This window comes from Brugia malayi (assembly GCF_000002995.4).
Source record: "Brugia malayi strain FR3 genome assembly, contig: Bm_v4_ChrX_scaffold_001, whole genome shotgun sequence".
Classification (NCBI taxonomy): Eukaryota; Metazoa; Nematoda; class Chromadorea; order Rhabditida; family Onchocercidae; genus Brugia; species Brugia malayi.
Window position 1 is genome coordinate 3,951,393 of NW_025062479.1, and position 14,619 is coordinate 3,966,011.

At 34.2% G+C, this 14,619-nt stretch overlaps 1 protein-coding gene across 2 annotated transcripts; it reads right to left on the reverse strand.

The window, feature by feature from the left end:
• Nucleotides 1–4,982: 4,982 nt before the first annotated feature.
• On the reverse strand, nt 4,983–12,892 carry Bm2153 (Uncharacterized protein; the record flags this gene model as incomplete). Of its 2 annotated transcripts, none has more annotated exons than XM_043073543.1 (31): nt 4,983–5,084; nt 5,265–5,396; nt 5,485–5,571; nt 5,668–5,863; nt 5,985–6,124; nt 6,210–6,340; nt 6,424–6,535; nt 6,655–6,771; nt 7,139–7,333; nt 7,485–7,624; nt 7,748–7,830; nt 7,897–7,996; nt 8,092–8,182; nt 8,268–8,408; nt 8,521–8,616; nt 8,804–8,961; nt 9,155–9,352; nt 9,457–9,573; nt 9,760–9,915; nt 10,160–10,323; nt 10,429–10,529; nt 10,656–10,756; nt 10,849–10,992; nt 11,063–11,203; nt 11,347–11,566; nt 11,627–11,749; nt 11,878–11,991; nt 12,083–12,193; nt 12,277–12,382; nt 12,570–12,661; nt 12,860–12,892. In XM_043073543.1, 31 exons carry the CDS (start codon nt 12,890–12,892, stop codon nt 4,983–4,985), a joined length of 3,942 nt encoding a protein of 1,313 aa, XP_042929477.1. The 2 variants fall into 2 exon arrangements, with proteins under 2 accessions (XP_042929477.1, XP_042929476.1); XM_043073542.1 differs by having other exon boundaries at nt 7,897–8,017.
• Nucleotides 12,893–14,619: the final 1,727 nt, after the last annotated feature.

Genomic DNA, 14,619 nt, shown 5'->3' on the forward strand with positions numbered 1-14,619 from the left:
CATTCAATGATTTAGCAGGTGCATTGTTTCGATTCAAAATGATGGAATGCAACTGGAATTATTTCTATCAGAGCGAAATTACATTCGATTCCTCTGGTTAAGGGATATCATCATCCAACTTTCAACTATTATCTATGAACTCAAGGAAGCGAAATTATCTCGGAAATCTGAAAAAATCTCTGTGTTGACAATGTTATTACTAACTAAAGAAATCCAAGAAGCACTCAAAAATTATAAAGAAGGGAATTTCTTTCAAGTGATAATGAGCAAAATTATTTAAGAAAATTCTTGGTGTTGATAGGAATTCCAAAAAGGATGTCATCCAAGTCATCTTAAAACCCTGGAATGAAAGGGATCTAACAAAAAGAACAATTTTACATTTTAGAGCACCTCAATCCGACCCAATGAGATTCCTCATTCTGATTATCACGTAATCCAAATTTTTTCTTCAAATTTCATGAAAAAATAATGCTTGGGATCAATCTATAAGTGAAGAAGACAAAGAAACGTGGGAATCTCCGATAAACAAATAATCAACAAACATAAACATAAAAGTGACATATTGCTCAGAGCAAGCGCAACTCCATGTCATCACCGATACATCAACTGTGGCCTATTCTGCGGCTGTATACACGCGTAGTCCTTGATATTTAATTTATTTAATACTGAATCGTACCAATTAAAGGCATCAGTATACTTTGAATGGAGTTATTAGCAATACTTATTGTCCATTTTGTAATAAATCAGTTAGGTCTCGAAAATGCACCAGTAACTTTATGGTCAGACTGGAAGTAAATGTCTACTACACTGAATCCAGGACCGTTCCCGAACTATGAAATATAGTGGAAAGGACGACCGTTGCTGGAAAAGGGGGAAATCAACTAGCCATAATAGCCATAGCAAATGAAGAAAGTGAAATCCCTATCGTAAAAGCAACAAAAAAAATTATAAGAAAAAGTTTTAAATTTACAGATGCAAATCGTTTTAGTCAGTGTTAAAATTACTAAAGACTATTGCATGATGAACTCTTAAATTCATAAAATTACAGCAAGAAGACAAATACCATAGCTACAATCTTACCAACGATAAACGGTCAACTTGCAACAGATGATTGCAAATTAATAAATGGAATCCATATTACGATAAAGAAAACTGCTATTGGAAATCCAAAAGTCGATTGGAAATTCCGAATTGAATGAGGACAGTTTATATCCAATTTACTTTTTGTAACATAATTCCCATAACTGTACTTTTCATACAACTAATGTTAATAAACGAATTGTCAGATTGGTACATTTCAATAATAAAATTGAAAGCAATTAACAGCATATTCTTCTAATAGGCTGTAACATTCCAGACAATGCGCATAATAAGCATATAACTACATCTTCCAGATGTATGTTGGATAAACAACTTCTCACTTGAGATATAAAGTTTTTTACTTGAAGTATAAAGATAAAAATAGTTGCTTTAAAACAGAAATGGAGTGGACAAAGAGTGAGGTAACAAGAGAAAATTGACTAATACGTTTCGAGAATACTTCATTTTCTTCCAAGTGATAATGTTTATCATTCTTGTTGGATATGTAAGATTTTTCCATAGGATTTTCTATTTTCGTATATATTTATTTGTATTTGACGTGTATACTGCAAAAAGCACTATAAATTATCAAACTACACTTATACACTTGTAGTTAAATTTTGGCATGTTCTGAAACCACTATGTTCAATTATATGACTGTGACAATCCTAAGAGCCGAAAAGATAAGAGTATTCATTTACAACATACAATTGTCCTTTTTTAATATTTATGTAGATAGTAAAATGTTCATTTAGAGCGTATCGAATGTAGTCCTTAGATCACTGAATTTCACTTGACACAATGGCTTTACTGTCACCAAAAAGAATATATGATTTTTCTTCCAACTATTTGTTTAAACTTTATTTCTTCAGTTGTATACAACATATATAACAATTCTTTTTTGCACAGTCCGTGACAGCACACTACTGACTGAAGAACAAAACACTGAGGAATCGTTCCCTCTTCACACGAATAGATTTTTCAATTTTTCATTAATATTTTGGAACAGAATTCTTTTTTCTTTTTTAAAGAATAGTGACTTAAGGTTGTGCCATAGCTGGGATCGCGTAAAAGTAATTATTCGAGGTGGATGTGTAGTAACAATGTGGCTTGTAGTAATAATATTTGTGATGAAGTTGCATCACTTGAGCCAATTAGTAATAACTTTTTATATTTAAGAAAAAAGTTTTCTCAATTAATATTTGACTCTTACGGTGCTTAATAATGTCACTTGAATACCAAAAACTCTGGATTACGCAGACTATATTTTTGTCGCGTACATTACTTTATTCTTTGAAATTTGAAGTACTGATATTTGCCTAATTGCTATGAGAGATTTATAAATCCTTATGTTCACTTTAAAAGTGTTCAGAGGCAGTCTTTTTTAACTGCTAGATAGAAATCATGCATTTTTGTGCCTTGTGTTGAGAATAATACCAGGAGCATAATATTAGCTGGTAAAGCGCATGATTGTTAGATTTAATATAGAATTAATCCACTAGAGCACATTAACTTGAAGAATAAGTTTGGAAGTATTTTGAAAACGATTCGGTATGTCTAATTTCATTAGGAAGAGAATGTATGACTGCAGATAGTGTTTTAATTTACTGTATACTTTGTATGGTCTTTTTTCATCCTTAAAGTAGAGGTTTTTGATTGTAATTCACGAGATACTGTACTGTTTTTATTTAATCATCCCGTTTAGATTTATTTTTGTGCAAAATATACTGATGAGCTATTAATATATTTCGCATAATTTTTTAACCTTCAGATTTGACAAAGATTTTGTTTGCACTAAAATTATACTTGTTTCCTTAACGAAGTGTCAATTTGAGTCTGGCATATTTGGTGATCACCTCATTTTTTCTTTGTAGGTCAGCGTATTTTGTAAGATATTGGCGAAAAAGTTACAAGTATTACGAAGTGAGAGAGTATAGATGAGGAAGTGTTAAGTTACTGGCAATTGACCGATTTTGTTAGAAAGGATTTCAGAGTAGGCTCCAAAAATAATTTAATAGCTAATTTGGTATATGTTTCATTTGAATAACTCGACAAGAGAAATTCAACAGGGGATGAAGCTAGTGAAGATGTTTAGTTACTGCTACGATAACACTGCTACATTAGTATCCTACACTGAATTATGTTTCCATGAATCTCTTGAAATTATTAGTTTTTGCTATACCTCAAATCAACTCCAAACAGTCTTTATAAGCAATGCAAGGAGGGTTTGTGCTAGTTTATTCCACTGAAAAGGAAATAACGTTGATTTTTCCCTATGTCAGAAAGATATTCACTATATAATCGTTTTATTGACCATTCCAATGTTCCGAATTATAATGCACAAGAAAGGATGTCAATCAAATTCCTCTGGAACCATTGATAGTATTACTTTTCAAATACAAGATCTGAATATTAAAATGAACCAAGAATGAAATCCTGAACTTTGACTTTGCCATAACACAATATTAGGAACACGACATTTGTACAGATGAACCGCTTCAACTACCGGAATTCATCAGCTTTCTACGTATTCCAACAGTTTTTGAGCAAAAATTACAACTATTCAAATTAGAAAAATATGATTAACAAAGTAAGCCTATTATCAAATAATCTATATCTAGCTTCTGACCAAAAACTTCAATCCATTCATTCCAAGAGCCTGTTTCGATAAATAAATGCATAGAAGCTGAAAAATAAATAAATGAGCTAGAAACTACTCAGCAATTTTCCAAAACAAATCATTGATATTAAAGAGAATTAATTTAAAGGAAAGGAACTTATAACAATGAGAAAAAAGCAGAGAAATTTTTGGAGTTGAAAATAAAGCCAAAACTAAATGTTATTTATTTCATAGTGACACACACAAACAGTTTTTTATGAGAAGATGTGGAAGATACAGAAATAAATAACGTTACGTAAAAACACAAGTTGTCCTAAACTAAACTTAATCGAACTGACAATGAGTAAAGACTGTTATGCTGATGTAAAATTCTGGTAATACTGAAAATATTTGAATATTATAATGTTTGACAACAGTTGCATATCATATAATCCGTCCTATCAAAACTATATCCCATTTGGGTACTGCTGAAAAATTGAAAAATTAATATATCAAAGACGAGTTACAATTAACAACACATTAAGAATGTAAACATATAAATAAAATCAACATGCTACAACCAAAATGACAAAATGTAGTAACAAAGTACAGTAAGTTACCTTTTGCTACTACTTTGTTGGTATGTGGATCTCCTGAAACGTTCCCTGTAGAGATTCAAAACTTAGTATAATTCCCAATTCTCAATTTCCATCACAACTGGTTTAATCATGAACAACAGATATAAATAAATAAAGAACAAAATTTTGAAGACCAAAGATTGTTGTAAAGATTATTTGAAGACTTTTTCTTTTTCTACCAAACAGAAATTAAAAAGCTTTTAATTCCGAAAGCTTAAAATCGAACACAGTTTGTCCCAACTTATTTCTCCTAAATGCCTTTCTTTCTGCAATTAAACGAATGCCACCAATTCAGAACTTTTGTCTACATATAATATTAGACCAAACAATTTGTAATGAAAATCCTTTATTTATATGATTCCACAGAAAACTTTGTAAATGTAAAGTTCACTTCATGTAAAAAGTTAGCACCTACTCTTTTCAACTTCTGTCCATGAGAAAGCCCTAAAGGAACTAGTTCAATCTTACATGAAATATTACATAGGGCTTCCAGAATACGATTTAAGCTACATGCCCAATTGCTGAATTTTACTGACTTGATCCAACCATTTTGTTCCAAAATCTTGTTTTTGTCAAAATACATTTGTTAAAGTATATTTGAGAGTTGAATGTCTAGGAACGCAAACCATGCGCAATATGAAATGTAGAACGAATTACATGATAAATTAGATAGCAATTGGTTCAGTACTGCCATAGCTATCATTGGTGATTCTGTAACATACCTCGAATGCTTGTCCCAATGTTACTATTATTTCAGTTGCTACATCCTAAAAAGTGTTCCAAAGGTGTATGTGATTTTACAGCATAAAGAAAATAGAAATTTCTTTCTATATTATCTCTAAATTAGTTTTCGATTAAAAGTGGATAAATTTTGAGACTGATATATTTCGAGCTTAGGAAATTTGCTACTAAGGTTCTACATGGGACCAGAAAGTGTTACAACTTACGGCAGTTAAGACGCAAAATACATGACAGAAATGACGATCACCATCTTGCGATATATACGCGAAACAATTCAGATCTCTTTCGTCCTGACAGACTATCTGTATCTGGGCTATTTCATGCTCGACAGTAAGTTGCTGAAAACATGACTAACCATGAAGCTAACTAATCAGTCTCCTGTTTTAAAAGAGCTAATTGATAAATCCGTTTGTAACGATCAAAAACCTTTGTGACAGCATCAAGCACTCGAACACCCGATACTGAGATTTCCAGCAAAACATGAGGGACTTTGGCTATTTCGCGAATACCTCTCTGAAAAAATACACATTACCAAACAACAAACTACTGAAGAAAAGTGAAATTTTCTTTTTAACATTCAAGAAAACACACTACATGAATATACCTTACTTTCAATTTGATCATAGCTCTTCGAGAATCCTCTGTCTCTTCAACATTTGATATTTCCATTGACCCAAGGTAATGAGCTGAATACGAAATACAACTCTCAACAAGTGTATTAGATGAATGCTGCCATTCAGTAGGATGTCCCCCAACAACCACTGAATGCGGTATTTGGGTACTTGATGATGACTGCATCGTACTCCTAAACTTTCACTAGATTGATTCACTGGATTCATGTTTTTCAAATTCAATTCATCACGTTTTTTATAAAGTGGAAATAAGATTTCTATAATTTCAGAAAACTAGAAGTGATAAGAAATCACCTGCTCTCTTGACCACTGTCTACTTCTTCTTCCTGTGCTACCGCTGCTCGTTCTGCTGCCCTTTGACGTCGCTCTTCCTTCGCTTTCTTCAAAGAATTTAAAATTCGTTTTTGGTGACCAAGTTTTGTGATACCAAGAATCTGAAAATAATATCTATTAGGAACGAGAAAAAGCAAAGCGTACAAAAATGTCGTCTTAAAATCTCACAGTAAGTAAACCATTTACTTTCAAATGTTTCCGCGTTGAATCAACTGCAAAAACAATCAGCATTGACGTCAACCCGCCACTTACAAAATGACCCAGATAATCTTCCAAATCCAATGAATGCAACCAATCCGAAACATATGTAAAAGAATCTAAAGAAATTAAAAAATTCAAGGATTCCTATCTCTTCGAAAACAAATTTAGCGGTGAGTGGCTCCGAAACTTTAAAACTAACTTGCGCTTGGAACAGAAACATTTGGATAATTTTCTAGATACATCCCGATCTGATGTTGAGTTGACTTATCAAGCCCGATTTCTTGCATAGAAACACGATCGAGTGTTGACTGCTGCAAATAACAATCGTCGATGTAAACTGCGCAACACAAATCTCCTAGAAAATTTTGTAGTACCAAAAACGAATTCCTTAAATACAATGCTCACCTTGCTTATCAGAGCAAAAACATACCATATGGTTAATACTGTCAAAGCCACTGCTTTCAAGAATTTCCGCTATTTCATTTGCTCTGGGATTAGGTATCCCAACACACACATTTAGCCATTCAGCAACAGCATTTACCCCTCGCTGCAAGAAAAAGTGCTGTGTAATCTAGTAAAAGCCTCAAGTCCTCCTTAAAAAGTTAAGGTCCAGTTTCTTACAAATCGCTAGACTTTAATCGCAGAAGCTCAGGCTGTTTCATAAGATAGAAGTGCAACAACATATTCAGTCTTATCATTTCATACTTTTGGCTTGAATTACAACACTGCTTTATTCTAGGGCACCACCACAACTTCAGCCGACTCTTAAGATATGGAAAAAAAAAATCTATGACTTTTACCAGTTATTCATAAGTTAACCTTCCATAATTTAAAATTACAATAAAACATGTACGTAGTCTTCGTAAAGTTTAATTGGTGACAACTGATTCAGAATCAGTGACCTCAGTACCAACCGGTTGCTTATATCTTTTGTCAGCATCAAATCCAAAGGACTGCCTATTTTGCACTGCCTGTGGTCCATTTAACTGCAGCATTAATGCTTGCGATCTGCGGTCTCTAAGATAAACGGCCACTTTTGGTTCGTAATGAGCTGCAAACACCGATTCCCGACAAATTGCGCCACCAAATGACTCCATTATTTCACTGATCTGACAACATATTTTCTTAAACAAGACTCATAACATTTCTTTTTTTTCCAGTTATTTCTCGACAACCCACATACTGCATAGATTTCTAAGAAATAAGAGTAAGGCTGTCATAAGTTGAATTTGGTAACTGAATGGTAACTGGAAAATCCACCTTCTTCCATTCAATGCTTTCATCCAAGGAACTACGCCGGGTTGAAACTTTATCACTTTGCGCAAATGATGTCTGTATAATGTTGTTTATTTCGCCTCTTTGGTGATCTCCATCGCTCGATATAGATAATCCACACATTTCTATAAGAAAAAGTTGAAAAATAGAAAGGAAAGCAAAGTTGTTTTTAATGTTTGCAGTTACAAAAATGCACATCCACTTCTTCCCGCAATTTTGTTAAGAACCAAATTTGTATGAATACTCACCCTTATTTATGCTACCATGTGTCGGGACAGAAGACGCAGTTCGAAGGCGTACCTCCGCAGAAGAAAATGACTGATCATCCATGCTGGAATAGTTTAAATTACGAAAATATTCTGGAGCTAAAAAAATTTAGTTGAAAATGAAATCTCACCTGGATTGTTTGTAAGGATGGCTGTGTTCCTGCGACGGAGAAACTACTGACGGCGGTGTCGAAGAAACATGAGAGATGATTGGCAGAGAACATGAAGATGCTAAAGTGCAGTCTGACTCCACTAAAAGATTTCGCTCAGGTAAATAAATAACGAGAGTTTCCAAAATCACAAGCTTCATTAAAAAGCATAAGAACCTGTTGACGATGACGATATTGCATCCTTCTGTGTATGCTGTGATCTTTTGCTTATAGAGGGAGATTGAGACAACCGCTGCTTAACGTTATCCTAAAACTGGAAATTTTTCTAATTGAAAAATACTAAACACTACGAATCCATACAAAACAAACTTTGTTACAAGAATATTTCAAACCTGACTACAAAGGAAATGATGGATGCGGGATTCGGTAGTTTCAGGACTCGGAAGATGATCAAGTTCAGAATGTCCATTATCAGTATTTGCTTCATTTTCATTTTCTCCTGTTATGCTTTCAGCACAACTCGCCGATGCAGTCTAAAGTTACTAGATGTTAATGCAAAGGAAGTTTTGAAAAAAAAGAAACTAAAAAAAAAAAAAAAAACTATGATGCAAATTTTGGAAATATCTCGCACTCATTAAAAATTACCTTCACTGAACAACCTGAATTAAAAATAGCCGTAACAGGGTTATGATCCAAAAAATAATCGTCATTCAAGAGACGTGAATGTCTTCTCCGTTTAGTCTAAAATAAGAATCATTTTACAATCCTGACTGAATTTTCTGCATTTACTGCTTACAAAGGATAATATAATCAAAAAAAAATGTTTTCAGACGTCCTAAAATTGAAACCTGGTTTAAACATAGTGGTGCGTAATTGATAATGATTTTTCAATACAATTTAGAAGGATCAGTTGCATTCTTAAACTTACTTCCTCCATAAAATACCTTTCCGGAGAATTTTGCACTGACAGAATGCTGGCTGAAGCTGACATAGAAACCTCTTCAGGGAGTGCTAGTGGTGCACGGCCTTGATTTAACGAAACTGTCCCAGATGGAACACTACTGCTTTGTTCTCCAGGGGACAATGCTAAAAATCACACCATTCGACGTAATTTTTTTACATCGCATGATACAACTTCCTGATAAAATAAGATTTGCATATAGAATTCTTGATGATTAAAGGAATAAATAAACTAACCTAGTTTCATTTTAATTGGTTAAAACTTCAAAAATGAACAGCTGTCCTCAAACAAAAGAATAAAAAAAAAAAAAAAGCATACAACGTTCGAGAGTTGAGCAAGCGAAAGTGATGATGGATGCTGGACTTTCCGTTCTGAGTGAAGAAGAGCTTGGTGGGCGATACTTAACGCGACCACTGTTCTTAATTGTACTAGCTTCATGTACTTTACTTTTCCGGGGAGTCGGTTCGGGCTTCAATGTTTTTTCTAGCACGGACAAACGTTGACGGTTGGGTTTCACTGAAAGTAACTAATGATGAATTACAGTTTTAATGATTTTTAATAAAACGTAGACTTCTAAAATTAATTATACATGGATGGTAAAAATATTAAATATGTCTTACCAGGTGGAATAGTCTGTATATCATCACTTCTAATACTACAAGAAGGTGCATCAACATTTTCACAACCAGATTTATGTATGGATTTCAATTCGCAGAAATGCTGCCAACATCGATGTCCTGAGCATAGATTTCTGAATCAATCTTTGAACACAATATTAGATCAACACAGGATACATTTCTCCTTTCTATCCAAGAACCATTGGTGCGCTGTGAGGGGATATAAGAAATCATTGCATATTAGCGTTAAATTCTTGCTTCGAAAAATTCGTGAAATACGAAAAAATACAAGATGCTGAAGATTACCAGGTGGTGGAGCATTATCATAAACAACAAGATTTTGTGGTACATTGTCATAACCTAGAAGGGGATGTCGTGGACTTATCACATTGTCATATGGACCAGCACGCTGTGATCGCCAAGCATCATACGAAAGTGGAGATGGACACATTACTACTGAATCTGAAACAAAACAATCTTCGTAAGGAACTGCAGAAGCAAAAGATTACCATACTCAGAAAAGTGAGGAAAGAGGCTAAGATATTCCACCAAAACTAATTAGCCGATATAGCTACATTTAAATCATTTTTTCACATAATTTCAGTACAAAATTTGTTCCTTCCAGTGTACCGGGAAAAAACTACTATTTCTAATCCAAAATATTTTTTTTACGTTTTGGTTCTCCAACTGCTACCATTTTTTTTACCTGAATTAAGTGATGTTCGAACTCCCATTCTTGGTAAAAGAATACCATTTTTTTGATTTTTTTGAAGTGTATGTCGATACCTATGATTCGGCACTATGACAGTAAACCGAGGTACGCGATTTTCTACACCAAAATCTTCAACTTGACTATGTGATGGTTGTGAACTGAAATACACTTTGTAGAATACAAGCAAACAAGCATAAAAAGTATACACATCATGTAAATACACGGGACCCGAACAAAAATATTTTAAGAGAAAAAAGCCTTACCCAGACTCACTCCCAGATGATTCTACGTGGACGGCTGATAAAGGAAGGATTGAAATATCATCCTGATTGTTTTCGACATTAACTAATGTAACCATATTAGTCTGAAAAATGGTTACAGAATTGTAAATTTTCGGTCCAAGAATATATTTTAAAAAACGGTGAAGAAAAAACCAAGCTAACATACTAAACAAATTAATAAAAAATATTTCATAACATTAAAAAAATACCACTATCGGTGGTGGTGGACAACACGTGGAAATGTCCAAAGTAGCATCAGGCCCATAACTTGAACTATGCTGCACTTGATTCCGAGATGATTGAAGCCTAGCTGAAGCAGAGGAATATATTTTTTGGAAAAAGATCTTGGCTTGAGAAAAATCATTTGCCATCTCAGTTTTACTTCCAAACATTTCTAAGCACCTGTAGACAATCTCGGTATCGGTTTCCATATAACGTCTTTCGGGTTGGCGCCATATTTCGAACAGAAGGGTAAATTCAAGTAAATTGAATGATTCGCTGCACTGATTCTGTCACTTGGACGATCCTTATATTTCTGTATGTAAGCTATAAAAAACAGCAGCAAATATTAGTTTAATAAGTCATAGAAAAGCACCTAGAAAACATAGAACTAAACCTTCAATGAGCTTTCGACATTCTGACCATCCTTCTCGGCTCTGTATCACCTGCGTAAGATCTGAAGCTTTTTCATTTTCATGCTCTGCTAAAGTTTCCAATACAGTACGTCCTTGTCCATCACGGGTATCAACATTGATGCCTACATCCAAAAAAATTGTAAAATAGATGAAATTATTACCATTATTTGAATAAATTTTATTCCACAAAGAGCACCAAAAAAACTAGAATTATTTCCATCTAAAAGCCTTCAAAAAAAAAAAGAAAAAACGATATATGATTAACCTTGTTCAAGAAGCAATTTAACAGCTTCAACTTTCCCAAACAATGCAGCAACATGTAATGCACTACCTTCTTCGGTAACATAGTCAAGATCGAAACCGGAATGACACAATATTTGAAGACAATCAATGTGACCATGACGAGCAGCCGCATGTAATGGATACACCACTTGAGCTAAATGTCGTGACTTTCCTGGATCTGTGGTAATGCACTCTGATGCACTCTAAAGAGAATTCACTTAAAACAACCAAAACTTGTTAGTGAACATAAGTTATAGTAATACCTGCAGTGCTAATTCCGGACAATTACAGATGAGTAACCGACATACATTAGCTTTGCCAAATCGTGCAGCTACATCTAAAGCTGTTTCAGCACGTGCGTTCCTCATCCTGGCGTCTGCATGGTTCTGCAAAGTGTCGTTATAATATAGGCCTTTACTTCACTTAATTTTCAACAAGAATTTTAGAACTTAAAAGAAGAAACACTTATTATAATCCTTCAATGTAAACTAATGAACTTCAAACTGAAACACACAGCAAGCAAAACAGCGACGACTTTGCCATGACCATGTTGTGCAGATAGATGCAGAGGTGATTCTTTGGCATTGTTTACTGCATCAACAGTATTCGGTTGAGCATTAATTAAAGTCTGGAATATATATAAATCCAAGTTTAAATTTTATGGGACTAACAAAACTTCCAAATGCCTAACAAATTACAATACCATTAATGCTGATTACCTTTATAACTTCAACGTGACCATTCCATGCTGCTAAATGTATTGGAAAACATCCACGCCGATCTTTTATTCGTGCCATTTGCGAATCAACATTCAGCAAAATTTTGACTACCTTGAAAAAATTAAATTCGCAAAAGACATGACTGTAGTGAATTGCGGTTACATACAAGGAATGAAGAAATGGATTAGTTGTACCTCTTTATGACCTAGTAAAGCGGCAAGATGTAGCACCGTATAACCATTCGATGGATCCACAATCGAACATAACCATGCTGAATGTGATGTCGATGTACGCAAAAAGCTATAATATTTTTGAGGATTTATTACTACGTTTGCAACCTTTTATTGTCGAATCTTTCCTTTACAATATACTTTTTTCGATTTTATGGAATCAGCAATAAGATTCCCAACCATATTACAAGATCATCACTGAACTACAACAGCTGAAAATCTGTTTTAAAAAATTTAAGAAAAAAAAAAAAGATTACTTCAGTGGCGTTCGTGGACGTCTGTTGCGTCTGCTTAACAGCCATGTCTGCACCTTTTGCGCATCTCCACGTCTCACCGCTTCAAAAAGTTCCTACAAAAATTATCCAATTATCCAATCAAAAATAATGATACCCGCTGTGCGTTTCTTCATATTTGAATATTTAAATGTATAGCTGAAACTTCCGAGAGAAAGAGAGAGAAATGGAACTACGTTGTTTTTCAATTTCGCTAGTAAAATTGCTGTACACAATTCTTTCATCATGTTTTCTTTAATGAAAAAGCAACGTACCTGTTGAACAGAGTTAAGTTCTTTTGGTCCCATCGTTGCATGACGATAGAACTCCCGAGAACTATCAGAAAAATATACTTTTATGACACACTGATTCCATTCTCAAAATATGTAAATTTAAAAAAAAATATGGACAAAAAATTCCCAATTTCACAACGCATCTACTAGCTCTGATTTATACAAATATTTATATTTAGTTGTGAAACAAAATCTCATTAATCCATCAGCAGCTAAATTCTGTCGATAAAGCACATTTTCAAGGACTCGTGAAAGGAATATCAGTATCAAGAACAAAAAGATAAAACAGGAAAGTTAAAAAGCAATTTTAAATGAAATATAAATTACACAGGGGAAATAATATTGAGATATTGGAAGCATTGTTTGTGATAAAAAACTTGAATAAAACAACGTCTTCCCCGTAGTAGACTGCATAGTTGTGTCTCTTAATCGAATGAAATGAAGATCTCCAGGAAGTGATCTCAGATCTCAGTCTAGAATCCAGAAACTCATTTTTTTCAATAAGGAAGTTAACAAGTAAAAAGAGCTAAGAAATGTACTGAGATTATGACGCGATGTGTGATCAGCCTTATTATCCGGTGGTTTCAAACAATTTTTGAACACCACTGGAAAAACACTAGGTGAAAATAAAACTGTAGAGTTGTGAGCGGGGATTTCAATGGCCTGAAATGACCCGAAGGAAAAAAACACTTCCGCTTGATCTACCCGAAAATAGGGGGAGGGAGAGAGAAGGTATGTAAAATAGGGGATATGAAATTAGGGATATGAGTATAGAGGGATCGAGGAAGAATAAAGCAAGATAATTCAAGAAGCAAGAGATAGGCGAAGGAAAGATTGAGGGCAGTCTACGTTCGGCGCATTTAAAAATAAAACAAACACTCAAGTACTAAGAAATAATCGATCCTGTAGCAGTGGAAAAAAGGAATTATTTTTATGTCAGCATAAAAAGTACGTCGAATTTTATGAAATTCTACATACTGGGAACAAAAATTCTTTCATCATAATAAATAATGATTGTAATAGCAAAGCTTATTAATAATTCTCGTTTAAATACCGACAATGACGTGAACGCCGAGAACGCATGAAAACAACGCAGCCAAAATTTGTGAAACATTTTTTTTTTTCGAAACCCCAAGCAAAGTAGTAATGAATTCTGCATTTCAGATGTGCCAAAGGTCAAGCGAAGTTATTCCCTGTTCCATTTTGTGAATTTGTTTTGCTAGATTCAGTAAAATCTAATTCATCCAATTATCTTCCTCTGAAAAATGTACACTTGGTGGGTTGTTGACTGCTCGATCGTATAAATAGTCAAGTTTAAGCTTCATAAGACACACCAGTTGGTCCACCATTCAGTTTCACTTATGTCAATTACCGTCTAACCTTGAAATCTGACACACAATACAACAACTAGACACCCTGCACTTCTATCCCTGCAGTCCCCAAATTTGTTACAAAATTGCTCGAAAATGGAAACAATACCAATCGATTGGGAAAGGTTGTCCGTGGCAGCTGTCTGTGTGCGTATGTGTGCCAGTATATGTATGTGTGTGTGTGTGGGTGTGTGCGTGCGTGTGTATGTGTGTGTCTATGTCTGCCCCTGTTATTGTATCGTGCCGACAATAGGATCATTTAATTTAAACAGACGATACACTATTGGTTGGTGGGATGTAGTGTTGGCGAAATGGTGTCCGCAGATTACTGAATTGTCGTGTCGAGAACGTATGGAACGAGGTAAGTAGTAT